This window comes from Taudactylus pleione, unplaced genomic scaffold (assembly GCF_031769625.1).
Source record: "Taudactylus pleione unplaced genomic scaffold, aTauple2 ptg000406l, whole genome shotgun sequence".
Lineage (NCBI taxonomy): Eukaryota > Metazoa > Chordata > Amphibia > Anura > Myobatrachidae > Taudactylus > Taudactylus pleione.
In genome coordinates this window covers 2,151,261-2,164,694 of record NW_028284808.1, presented here as the reverse complement: position 1 = coordinate 2,164,694, position 13,434 = coordinate 2,151,261, and the positions used below count along the sequence as shown (strand labels likewise).

General features: G+C 44.1%; 1 protein-coding gene across 1 annotated transcript in view; it reads right to left on the bottom strand.

Annotated features, from left to right (window-relative positions):
* The window catches only part of PALMD (palmdelphin), a 67,982-nt gene that overhangs the window by 4,600 nt on the left and 49,948 nt on the right, over positions 1-13,434 (bottom strand). The window contains exons 4-7 of the mRNA XM_088446819.1: positions 7,504-7,618; positions 5,897-5,927; positions 4,884-5,000; positions 1,880-2,863 (exon numbers count right to left, since the gene is read on the bottom strand). Of these exons, the coding sequence (XP_088302945.1) occupies positions 1,880-2,863; positions 4,884-5,000; positions 5,897-5,927; positions 7,504-7,618 (1,247 nt within the window). The remainder of the gene's footprint in view (positions 1-1,879; positions 2,864-4,883; positions 5,001-5,896; positions 5,928-7,503; positions 7,619-13,434) is intronic.

Genomic DNA, 13,434 nt, shown 5'->3' with positions numbered 1-13,434 from the left:
TCGTGCACATGCGCGAGACCCGAATAACGACAGCCAAGCCGTCGTTATGGGTCTCGCGCCAAAGGGGGCGTGCTGTCGATGGTGATTGACAGCACGCCCCCTTTGGTGGGCGTGCCGGGGGCGTGGCTGCCCAGACTGAGGCGTTCCCATGGGAACGCCTACCGTCTGGGGCCGGCCCCACTGACATCACTAGTGATGTCAGTGGGAGTGCTTTTGGCTCTGATAGAGCCAAAAGCACTCCAGGGCTTGCGGCAGCGAGACCCTACCGCAAGGGTCTCGTCGCAAGCCCGATGGTCGCGATGGTCTTGACCATCGCGACCATCATTTTGGCTGCTCGCTATAGCTGTGGGTGGTCACCCACAGCTATATGAGTGGCCAGGAGGCCACTCCAAAAAGTAGGAGGGAAGGCAATGATTCAGAGCGAGCGCTCTGTCAGAGCGTCCGGTTCTGAATCAGGGCCTGAATTCTCCCATAAAGTAGTAGAATCTAGAATTTTGTGGAATGACCAAAGGGAAGATGGGCATCTTTGACCCAAGCACAATAGGAAGTGACAAATGGTAAACCAGCACCACTTTATAAGTTTTCAGTAAAGAGAATAGGTAAAGATATTTACAATAACATGATGACCTAGGGCAGACCTCCCACAGGATAAGCGTCCTTTATTTCCAACCAGGAACCCCTTTAGTTTATTCTGTTGTCTCTTATGGGCCAGTGGGGTGAATGTGCTGTATACAATCTCTATATTCTGTAGATTACACCACTTGCAAATATAAGCAGAACCTTTTACTAGTGACAAAAGTGCAGGCAAGGGGAAATTACAAACCTGTATCCTTTTGCCAGCCCTCCACTACCTAAAATCCCTAACACGCTGACAGGGGGTGGAGGGGATTGGTGGTGAGATGTGAGTAGTCTGTTTCAAAGAACCCATTGCAAGAGTCACAGCCACGTCCTAAGAGGGGGTTCACCCTATCCTTTTCAGGAGCATGCCCCAATAAATGCCCACTTTTCACAATGATAAATGGCCATGCCCCCACAGGCTTGGTCAAGCCCCCTGTAGTAACATGTCTGACTTTTCACACGACATCACTGCCCTCTGACATGGGGTATGCACCAAGTTTTATGCGGTATCGTATTTAATGCCAATTTCTAATCATTTCTGTAACGCTTAACAGTACATCATTATCTATTGATGGTTGGCAGCTGTGCAGGAGCAATAGGGATAAAGTGGAATAACATACCTTATTTTTATTTCCAGTAGCAAAAGCAGAAGTTTACAGGCAATTAGAAAACTAACAAATCCTTATCCAGTAACTGAAAGACACTTGTCTTAATTCTATCATTATACTTGTGTAATAAAGAAAAAAATACATTTATAACATTAATGTTTTTTTGTAATCAATCCCCAGACAACCAGTACAAGTGCTTCTGGCATAGTAAATCTACCTGTAGAGCTCTAATAATATGGGTAAATATCATTTTACTGGAATTAATCAAATTAAAATTTCAGTGTTGCTTGAATGGTAGCTATATCAATGGGAATGTCCATAATACAGGCCAGAATTGTGCATAAAATCAGGCAAAATTAACATTAAGTTAAATTATTGCATTAGATTATTATTGTAGAAAAATTACAGCACATCTGTTATGTTTACTTGGATTTCTCTGAACTGGGAACCGCAGGAAATGTGTCAAAACTTTTAATTATTTTAAAAGGATAAGAGAATACTTAACACTATACTGTGAATACATTGTTGGGATGTTAGCACCAAGGTGTAACGCAACACAAACCAAACAGCAGAGACATTAGTGAATATGAACCAATACAGTGAGTGAAAATATATTATAGGACAACACTGGTACTTTTTCACTGTATTCTTACCTGATAACGATGGGTCTTCAGTGCCATCATCTATGATCGGTTTGTATACAGGGGGATAGTTCTGGGGTCCCAGGCTTGCTTCTTGTTCTTCTAAGGATATTGAATTCTTGTATGGTTGAGGACCCTGCAATGCCATGTTGTGTTTTGGAATTTTTTGTACTATACGAGTTTGCATAGAGGGATTAGAATTGCGCTGTGATTGAGTTTCTGGTGGGTAAATCAGTCCTTTTACTGGTTTTTCCTCTTCCTTGACGTAATCATCATCATCAATGACAACCAATTCAGCTCGAATGACCCCTTCATAATCTGTAAGTGGTTTGCTATCATTTTCATCTGCTTGCTTGTAGCCCATGAAAACCATAGTAACCGGTTCAGAGTCATCTACATAGCAAGGTGTTGCATGGACAATGTTGTAGTGCATATCATCTTCTAAGCCAGCGAGAGGATACTCAGTGGTGGAAACTAATGAGTTCATAAACATAGCCTTGTGATCTTCCATCGGTTGAGGTGCCACACTGATTGCTTGTTTATTTTGTGTGATCATTTTTGGCTGAGAAAATAATGGCTCGTTTGGTCTGGACTCTCTAACTAGGGGTAGATCTTCTGTTACTACAGGACTGTGACCATTTTGATAATCCGTCATGACAGGAGACTTATGGCCATTTAAACTTGGTGAGACCTGACGATTGGTGGAACTGTTGAATTCATATGAATATACAGGCTCATGATACTCTGCAGGAGATAGTGTGTTTTTTTCAGTGGCTTTCCTCAAAAGATCTTCTACTTCCACGGGAGCGAGGCTGTCCACTCCATTTGTTGCCATTTTCCCTTCAGAGTTTACTGCGTACACAGACTTCCTTCCATCATCATATACTTTCACTCCTGTGTCTTTAAACTCATTTGAGGGTAATGGAATTGATGATAGTACTGTGTTTTTCCCAGTCTTCCTATCTTTCTCCACCTTGATTTCCATGGCAAATAACGCTATATAAACAGAGGCAAATGGCACATAAATGCATTATTAACTTTTTTTTTTAAAACCTGAGAACAAATTTTGTAGCATTATAAAATAACGAATATAATAAGTGTTTTGGATGGATCAGGATATATGAATTATGAATATAACGTGCTGGTATCCTAGAGACTGAGAATTTATCATTTGGTGAGATTATAAAACACCGGTTGTGTGTAAAATAACAGACCGTACCTTCCAACTTTTGGGAAAGGCAAACCGGAATTTTGCGTATGTAGCCATGCATCATGCCCCCGTTGCTTGCCACACTCGGGGAGTGCCCAGTGCTTCCTGAGCTGCTTGCCTGCCCCCAGCATCTCTTGTCAGTGTTTGGATTCTGTGCACATAGTGAAGCAGTGGTGAGAGAGACTGCCCTCCCAATCCCCTCATTCATTTGTAGGACCTTGTGGCAACCAGGTGGGATGGCGGGAAAGTGCTGGAAAAGCGTGACTGTTGCGGATGGTTGGGGGGGAATGTAACAATATATAGGCAGGGGATTTATTGGGAGACAGAATTCTGTATAAATATACTAGCTGATGTACCAGATTTCACCCAGGTAGAACTTAGATATTTACTGTTTCCACTTCCATCTCACCAACACATTAATCCTTTACCTCTGTAGTAATGCATCCTCTCCCTCACTGCTATAGTAAGACATTACCCTCCCTCACCTGTGTACTAACACATTTCCCTCCCTCACCTCTATAGTAACACATTTCCCTCCCTCATCCATGTTGTAACACATTCAACATTCCCCTCACTCACCTGTGTAGAAATACAATCCCTCCCTCACCCATGTAGTAACACATTCCCCTCTCACCTCTGTAGTAACACATTCCCTTCCCTCACTATTCAAATAGAGGAGCTACACCAACTGCCAGTGATGTTTGGCAGCACTTGGGATGACAGTTGGTGTTCGAGTACTGAACTGTGCAGCAGCCACGATGAGTCAGTTAGTCAGGACATTGCACAGGGGGAGGAAACATTTTAGCCCTTTTCACCCCCTTAGGAGTCGAATTTCAAAAAAGCCCTTCTTAACGATTACCTACATTAAGAAATATACTCCCAGATCTTCATTTATGTAGGTCCAGGGGTGTGGGCTGGATGTTGAATGAGTCAGTAATTCAGTCAGTGTGTATATATATATTTATATATATATTATTTATTTTATTTTTTTATTAGGAGCTTCATGCTTAAAATGTCCTAAACTACATTTAGAAATGACTGCATATGTTTTCCAATCATCCTGCTATTCCCCATGCCATTGTTTAGTAATGCTCCTCACTCAGTAATTGTAAGAGAAAGCACATGGCGATAGTGTCTGTAGATATGACATACTGTAATCACCAACTGCAGCAAATATGCAACTTTTCACTTTCTGGATACCAGAATTCTATATAAGAGATTTTATTGCTGTGAAACGGCGAATTGTATGTACATGTGGTAGGGAATATAGACTGTAAGTTCCACTGGGGCAGGGATTGGGAGGAATGGGGGGGGTACATTGGTTAATGTAAGAATCATGTGTGCCATTTAAATCTGCAGCATGCAGTAAGTTTGAGGTGACATAGGACACATGTACAGGGCCAGATTAACAATGGGGCGGATGGAGCTACAGCTCCAGGCCTCCACATAAAAATAGGCCCATCAACATGATTACCAGGTGCCTAACTGGCCATAAATTTTAAGTATTCAAATTGTTTTTCTAGTTCCCCCCGCCCCCCAAAAAAATAATGCAATTTTTCGATTTCTATGTAGTTAGGGAGACATTGTGTTCATAGAGTAGGGGGTGTACACACCAAGGTGACTCTGACCACACCCACACAGCACCGGTCACAGCTCTTCCCCTTCTCAATATAGGCCCTTGAACATTTTCAGCTCCAGGCCCATGTGGGCCTTAATTCGGCCCTGCACATGTAGCCTTCAGCCTCTTCCCTTATTCTTGTGCATAACGCAGCTCAAATAGTATCAGCTCTCTAAATTGATTTTTACCTTTTCTTGGTTCCTCCCCATTCTCAGATAAAGCACTCTCCATTCTCCTGATAAATGCTGGTTTATATGACGGTGGTAAATCGGGTATGCCAGCATAAATGTCTTTCACTGGAACTTCTGTAAAAGAAAATAAATTAAGCCCAGGATGTGATAGCTGGATCAGGCGTTAGGATTTGGTGCAGCATCATGTTTGGAATGAATTAACAAAATGCACATAGTACTGCTGCAACCGGTGACGTGCGGTGAAGTAAATGGCTGGGGAGGCACTGGCTAGTATCTGAGCCAGATTTATGGATACATATATGAATCCGATGGTTCATGTGGGCATCATACAAAGGGGCAGCAGCATAGTGTGCTGGAAATTTGGTGAGTTTTGATCAGGGATGTGTGGAAAAGGTAGACAGGGGAGGCAGTGCCTCACCGGTCATACACTTTTTACTCTGACTATAAAAATTATTAGAATAATACAAAGAAGATATTTATAATATTTTCTTTCAATTTTTATAGTCAAAACTGGGGTATACTGAAGTATGACAGGAAAGGCTCTGCCTCACCTCACCGCACATCACTGGCTGCAACCAATTATGGTTTGTACTTTGTTATGAGATTTATCAATGGTTAAATTGACAATTACGATGTTCTGTACATCACAATTATGCATGTGTATATATATTAATTTGTGTAAGAGATGAGAATGGCGACGTACCGCCTTCAGCGGCAGTAAGACTATTCTCATTCCTATATCCAATAACATCTGCTCTGCAAATTACTCATGAGAATGACTTTCTGAATGAAGCAGGCTACCTTATAAATAGAGATTTGTGGGTTAGGTTTTATTCGGTTCTTATCGCAAGTTCGGATTGCTCTTATTGGCTATCCAATGACAGCCGGATAGCCAATGTAAAACCGTTTTTGAGATCAGAGTAAAACCAAACCACACATCTGTACTTATAATAGACTACCTTATAAGTGATACATTGTTAATTTCGAATAATAAAAATCACATACTGTACCTTCTCGAACTTCATATTTAACTGCGGCTGCCTGCAAGGATAAACATGCTGAGATTAGAATATGACTGTGCACTATTTATTGCATAATTTGTAACAACTGTATAATGACATTTTTATATGTATTATTGATTTGTTTGTATATAAAAAAAAAAAATGCAAAAGCATTTTGTCAAATGCAAAAAACACACCTACTTGCCTGCCAAGTTTTCCATGTGTACTCAATATGCACTTGACTGACAAAATGCATTGATGTGTATACGTCAGACATTTAATAGAATTAATTACTAATAGAGATTTGCGATGACCCCCGTGTTTTGGTTTTAGTTTTGGATCTGGATTAATCTTTGTATTTTGGTTTTGGGTTTTGGGTTTTTTTAACAAAGAAAAAATGTATAAAGTTTTTAAAAACAGCTAAATAAAAATTAAATTTTTGCCATCCAAACCCCAAAATTTGAATATAAAATATGAATTATGTACCACAGGAAGATCAGAACCACAATCTGTCCGGATCTCCTCAGGAGATCAGAACCGTGACTCTGATCTGTCCGGATTCAAACATTTGGGAGGATTCTGGAGATCCGAACTGCATATCTCTAATTACTAATTAACCCAAATCTATTTGAGAAAAGAAAAAAAAAGACAGAGTAGGTAGTATGCACAAAAGAGGCTTACTGTGTGCATACTGTACCTCCTAATTGCCCTGTGTTTAGGCGGCATAGTCCCAACAGTAAGGACTCTTTTCCTGATTGCCAGGACTGTTTGAAGGTATTTCCCAGAATGTAACAATTCATAGATAATGGAGATTGCCAATGGCCTAACGTTACAGAAGGTGGTATCCCTTAAGCACGACCTAGTGGATCTGGCACAATCCAATGTGACATGTCTTAGTCCTTGTGTGGCATGACCCCAAGCACTTTTACTAGGTGCACTGCATAGTCATGGTTTGCCCAGTGGCAATGTTAGGGAGGGGTGAGGTATAAAATGTTGACAGAATAACTGTGGAACGACTGTCATTCAGGAGGTTGACTGGTTCTGAGTATTGACAGTGAAAAGATCGATATGTCATTAGGTCGACCATCATTCGGTAGACCTGTATTTAGGTTGTCAGAGCTAAATGGTCGGCAGTCAAAATGTCGACTTGACTTGTCGATACTAAAATGACACTTGTTATTTTATCCTGACTATCCTAAAAATGTGTCGACATTTTACTGCAACATGTTAAATGTCAGCCATTTGAATGTGTTGACCATTTCACCCTGTTGATCTAAGTACAAAATGATAGTCAACCTAATGACCATGTCTACCCATTTACTGTTGACATGTGTCGACCAATTTATGGTCGACCAATCAACCGGTGTCTGTTAGGATGTGCTGTGTGTTTACCATGTTAAATCAAAGTGGGATCAATATGGAGACTAAATAAAAGATTACAAAAGATAGAAGTTTAGACAATTTATATATAAAATATCTATTTTAATAGGAGATTAACTGGTATATGATATTTAAAACCTATTTAATCCACTAGGTACATTTACCTAAAAGTGCACTGCATCAACAGAAGTTCCTTTTCATATAATGCCAAATTTGTTGTCACTTTCCTTACAAACCTTTATGATGTCTTCAGTGGTTCTCTCTACAGACTTCAGCCTCTGCAGGACACGCACTTCTTTAGCAGATAGCTGTGTTTCCTGCTTCTCAAGATCGTCAATTTCTCGTTCAAGTCTGAAATGAGAACAAATTCCAGTTTGTGAGCCGCAGACATTTCATTTGCTCAGCAAGCGAACTTCATTCATAATATTTACTGCTCTTACATTCCTTCCATTTTTTGGAGCTCGGCCCAAAGAGGTCTGCAGTTAACTTAGCACTCAGAGAGGACTGAATACTTATCGATAAATGTACCACTCTCCTGGCATTCATCCTCTCTTGTCTAAGTGGCTCCTGTATGCAATTACACTAAATACAGCAGCAATAACTCCAAACAATTCAGACCCATTTTCCTATTAAACTCCATGCTGTGCAGTTTATCAGAGTCTTAATTTATTACATTATGCTCTGGTTTATAAATGATGTTTATCAAGAAAATATATAACCTGTATATGTAATGGAAGCTTAATACAGTTTCATCTTTTCCATATAGTGTATTAAACTGATACCAGTCACCAGTCTGTACAGCTCTACATTATACATGGAATAATGTGATACAAAGTCAGTCAGCAGCTCATAGCACAGGAGAGGGAGGGGATCATTCTTGATGCCACACATCAGTGGCGTAACTAGGGTATTTGGAGGCCAGGGCAAATTTGAAAAGGGAGCCCCCCCCCCATGTGCGCGCGCCAAAAAATGGGTGTGGTCACTTAAAAATGGGGCGTGTCAACATGACACACCCCTTTATTTTCAAACTGAACATTCCTATCCATATGCACCTTAACCCCAGTAGTACCCCTTATACAGTACCCCCAGTATGCAGTTGTGGTCCCTCTCATGCAGGCCCATAGTAGTGCCCCTTATACAGTATCCCCAGTAGTGGTCCCTCTTATACAGCCCCCAATTAGTTCCCCTTACTCAGTACCCCCAGTAGTGGCCCCCCCAAATGCAGTGCCCCACGTAGTGTTCCCCCTTATGCAGTGCCCCCAGTAGCAGTCCCCACAATGCAGTGCGCCCAGTAGCGGTATCCCCTTATGCAGTGCCCTTTTATATAGTGCCCCCAGCAGTAGTCCCCCCCATGCAGTTTTCCCAGTAGTGGTCCCCTTATGCAGGCACCCTGTAGTGATCCCCCCTATCTAGTGCCCCCTGTAGTGGTCCCCGCAGTGCCCCTAGCAGTAAGCCCCTTATATAGTGCCCCTAGCAGTAGTGTCCCCCCTCCCATGCAGTGCCCCCAGTAGTGGTTCCCCCTGATGCAGGCTCCCAGTAGTGACCCCCCCCATACAGTGGTCCCTGTAGTGGCCCTTCCTATTATTGCCCCCAGTAGTGGTCCCCCGAGTGCAGTGCCTCTAGTAATAGGCCCCTTTTAGAGTGGTAGCCCCCCCCAAGTAGTAGTCCCCAGTAGAGTAGCCCCTCCCCCAGTAGAGGTCCTCCCAATGGCACCCCCAGTAGTAGCCACACCTCCCCCAGTAGAGGTCCCCCAGTAGTAGCCAACCCCTCCCCCATTGTGCAGATAGGTTTAAAAATAAATAAATATATATAAAAATATACTTACCTGATTCCACGCTGCTCCTGCTCCTGTCCGCGATGCCGCTCCCGCCCTCCAGTCCGCCCGGGCTGGCGCGCTCAGCATTATGGGACTGACGTCATGACGTCAGTCCCATTACCCACTGCAGGAGCCGGACGGAAGTCCGGCTCTTGCAGTGGGTGCTGCAGCAGTCAATGAGAGTCTATCTGACTCTCATTGGCTGCTGTTTAACACACGCATCGCCGCCAGCGCTGGCGGCGATGCGTGTGTTATGCACAGCCTGAGCCCGCCTCCTGGCGCTATTGGGCAAGCGCTCAGGGGGAGGGAACGGGGTCAGGCGTGCAGCACAGGACAGGCGCTGGAAGCCTAGCGCCGGTCCTGGGCAAATGTGTAGCGCTGACCGCACTCATTGCGGTCGGCGCTACACTGGCTATCTAGGGCGGGTGGGCCGGTACCGTGGCCGGCGGCGCCCCCCCCCGCCGCCGGTCCAACGGCGCCCAGGGCACGAACCCCGCTCGCCCTGCCCTAGTTACGCCACTGCCACACATTAGCATCAGACTGATTGACTGGATCAATTACTACATTTATATTATTTACTTAATAGAACTATGGATATCATTCCTTATTAGAGACCTCCAATTAATGTAAATTCATGTAGTGGACTTGCTATCACCGCCAGTGGCGTAGCTATAAATTTTGCTTTCCCCCCCCACCCAAAGATCAAACACACCCAAAGACTACGTTTAAGGTGTGTGGTTACATGATACAGCAACGTGCCTTACACATTATGACACACTAAGTAATGCCACTTATAACACAGTGTGCCACACCGGAATGCCCCTTACAACACATGCCACACCGGAGTGCCCCTTACAACACATTATGCCACACAGCAATGCCCCTTACACATCCCACACAATAATGCCACATATAACACATAATGACATACAGTAAAGCGCTTATAACAAATTTATGCCATGCTGTAATGCCCCTATTTCACATTATGCCACACACAACACATTATGCCACACAGTAATGCCCATTACATCCCACCCTGACAGATCTACTTCACCAACCCTCCTCTCTGCTCCTGCCAGTCTGTCACCTCCGCTCAAGACAGGTTACATGTCCGTGTAGAACCAGATTATTGGGAACATAGGCCCTCATTCAGAGCCGTACGCTCTGAGCAGAGCGCACGCTCTGAATGAGGGCCGGGCTCCATTTTCATGGAGCGTCCTCCTGGACGCTCGTATAGCTGTGGGTCACCACCCACAGGCTATACGAGCGTGCATTGTGATGGTCGCGATGGTCGAGACCATCGCGACCATCGAATTTGCGAGCCGGAGCCTGCGGTTGAGGTTTTCAACCGCAAGCTCCGGAGTGATTTTGGCTCTATCAGAGCCAAAATCACTCCCACTGACATCACTAGTGATGTCACTGGCCCGGCTTCTGATGGGAGGCGTTCCCGTGGGAACGCCCCCGTCAGGGAGGCACGCCCCCAGCACGCCCACCAAAGGGGGCGTGCTGTCAATCAACATTGACAGCACGCCCCCTTTGATCGGACACAACGAGCGAAGGACTTTCCTTCGCTCCTCGTGTCTGGCGCATGCGCACGACGGAGCTCCCTCTGTCGTGCGCATGCTCAGTCCATAACATCGACCCACTTGCGAGCGGACAGCCGCTCGCGAGTGGGTCTGAATCAGGCCCATAGTTTATAACCTGTAAACTGTGTATCAAATTAGTGCCCCTTATACAGTGCCCCCTGTAGTTGTGCCCCAAAATGCAATGCCCCCTATACTAGTGCCCCTTATGCAATACCCCCTGTAGTAGTGCCCCTTATGCAATGCCCCCTGTAGTAGTGCCCCCTGTAGTAGTGCCCCTTTTGCAATGTCCCCTGTAGTAGTGCCCATTATGCAATGCCCCCTGTAGTAGTGCCCCTTATGCAATGCCCCCTGTAGTAGTGCCCATTATGCAGGGCCCCCTGTAGTGCCCCTTCTAGTAGTTAGCCCCCTATAGTGCCCCTTCTAGTAGTTAGCCCCCTGTAGTTGCTCCCCCCCTCTGCAGGCACACAAACAAACACACACACACAAAAGAAAAAACACAAACACTTACCTTTATCCCCGCTCCAGTGCTGCTGCCGTCCATACCCCGGCGTCCGCTCCTCGGCACTATGGGAGTGACATCATTACGTCACTCCCATAGTGCTCTGCGGGACTCGGAAGATGGAGCTCTCTCCTGAGCTCCATCCCCCTATGGGAGTGACGTCATTACGTCACTCCCATAGTGCCCTGCGGGACCCGGAAGACGGAGGGGTTTGAATAGGAGCCGGGCGCCCGCACCCCCTGCACCCTCCGTAGTTACTACTACTGCCCCCGTCGCCTCCAAGCCACAGCGGGGGCTGCGGGGGCAGTAGTTACGCCACTGATCACCGCATTCTCTGGTAGGAAATTCAGGCCTGATCACCAATACAGTGGAGAATCCATTTCTATGCAAATGATTAGACCTTCTTCAGAGGGGTCTATTACTTACCGACATTAGGTCGGTGCAGCAGGGAGGGTGGGGGCGGATTAAGTGGGGGGATCGGGGGCGTGCCAGCGCAATCGCGTCATGCGGCCCTACCTCCTGCTTTGTAATGGCGAAATTACAAAGCAGGAGGCAGGGCTACGTTGATGCAATTCAACTCAAACCCCATCATTACCCCCCCCCGCCCCCCGCCCGCACTGCTCACTTTCACATGTGGACGCAGGGGGCCAGCGAACAATCTGGGGGAATTACCTATACACCCGATTTTTTACCTACTCACCCAATTTTTGGAAGGCTCCCTACAATCCCAGGAGAGTAGGCAAGTCTATTCATCATCCCTTAATTTCTACAAAAGTGGGTGAAAAAATTAAAACTTTTCCATACTTTTGTAAAAATTAAGGTTCCGGGCTATTCATTATTCTATTTACTATAGGAAGAAAAGCTCTACGTCACCTATTTTCGACAGAGACAGGACTGCTCTACAGCTGGCAATAGCCTTCGCGTTACTTTGTCCAAAATTATTATAATTATTTGTAAAAAAAAAATAGGATTCGGCTACTGGAGGCCCAAGTATAGACTTCCACTGCAGTGCCCATGTGTGATATGGTAAAGGAGGGGGAAGCCTATGCAACATAGGCAGCGGTGCTACCGCAGTATATCCTTGTATCTCCATCTCTTTAGAATGTAAGCTCTCACGAGCAGGGACCTCTTCCCTCATGTGCTTCTCTTTACATTTTCCTCTACTCCTTACTCCCCATGAGGGCACCTAACACGTGACTGCCAACTCCCGGCTGCTTATTGTGAGTGCTTTAATCGCTGTTGCAGCAATGTATATAAATCGTGGCCTTGTGCTGCACTGCAAGTTACTTGTTTCTTGTTCACTTACTAGTTTTATGTACTATGTAAGGCGCTGCGGAACACTTGTGGCGCCATATATATAAAGGATAATAATAATCATCATCTCAGGTTGGCAATAGCAGAGGATGAGGGCAGAAAAAAAAATGCTTTATTAATAAAAGTTTTTTTTGACTGTTGTATATATGAAAATAATATATATTTTATAAAAAAAAATTCTGCTATTAGAAGTCCATATCCAAGCTACCAGTGCAGTGCAGAGTGTGAACTGGAACCGACTGGTGAAATGGTGTCTTCTTACTGCTGCCACCCAGTAGGGGAGCTGAGAAATGTTCTTATTAATTGTAGAAAGAGAAAATGATCTATATTTCCTGTTGCTGCATATTGATAGACAATTTAAATTTTTTTTTATTTTTTTTTTACGACTGTAAACTGTATTGGATTTGAAAAAATAAATAAATCAGCGTATCATATCGACCACAATATAACAAAATTGGGTAAATTTATCACTTCATAATAGGGCCAGTCATTGCAGATGACAACACCAGATTTTAGAAACATTAGAAAAGTCTAAAGTAAAAAAAACCAAAAAAATTCTCTAACCTTTCTTTACATTTATCTTCAATTTCCTTCATTATTAGGTTCACATTCCTTGAATTTCTTTAAATATATATATATATATATATATATATTTATTACACACGGCAAAATATGTCTGGTAAATGGGGTGGTGTATTTATCAAATAGACACGATAAGTCCTATCTTGGAAAAAATAAAAATACCTGGGCAACTGAACTATGCTCAGCTCCATCCATGGCAATTATGGCTGGCAGCATAAATGAAGGACCAAAGCCGGCTGGTTGGTGTCCCTACAACTGACACAAAAACCAGGTAGACAAGGGCACTAGTCTCTGGCTTCCATGAGCAGATTTAATTAATTAATGTGAGTAGATTGGTTAATAATGCAGATTTATTAATAAATATAATTAC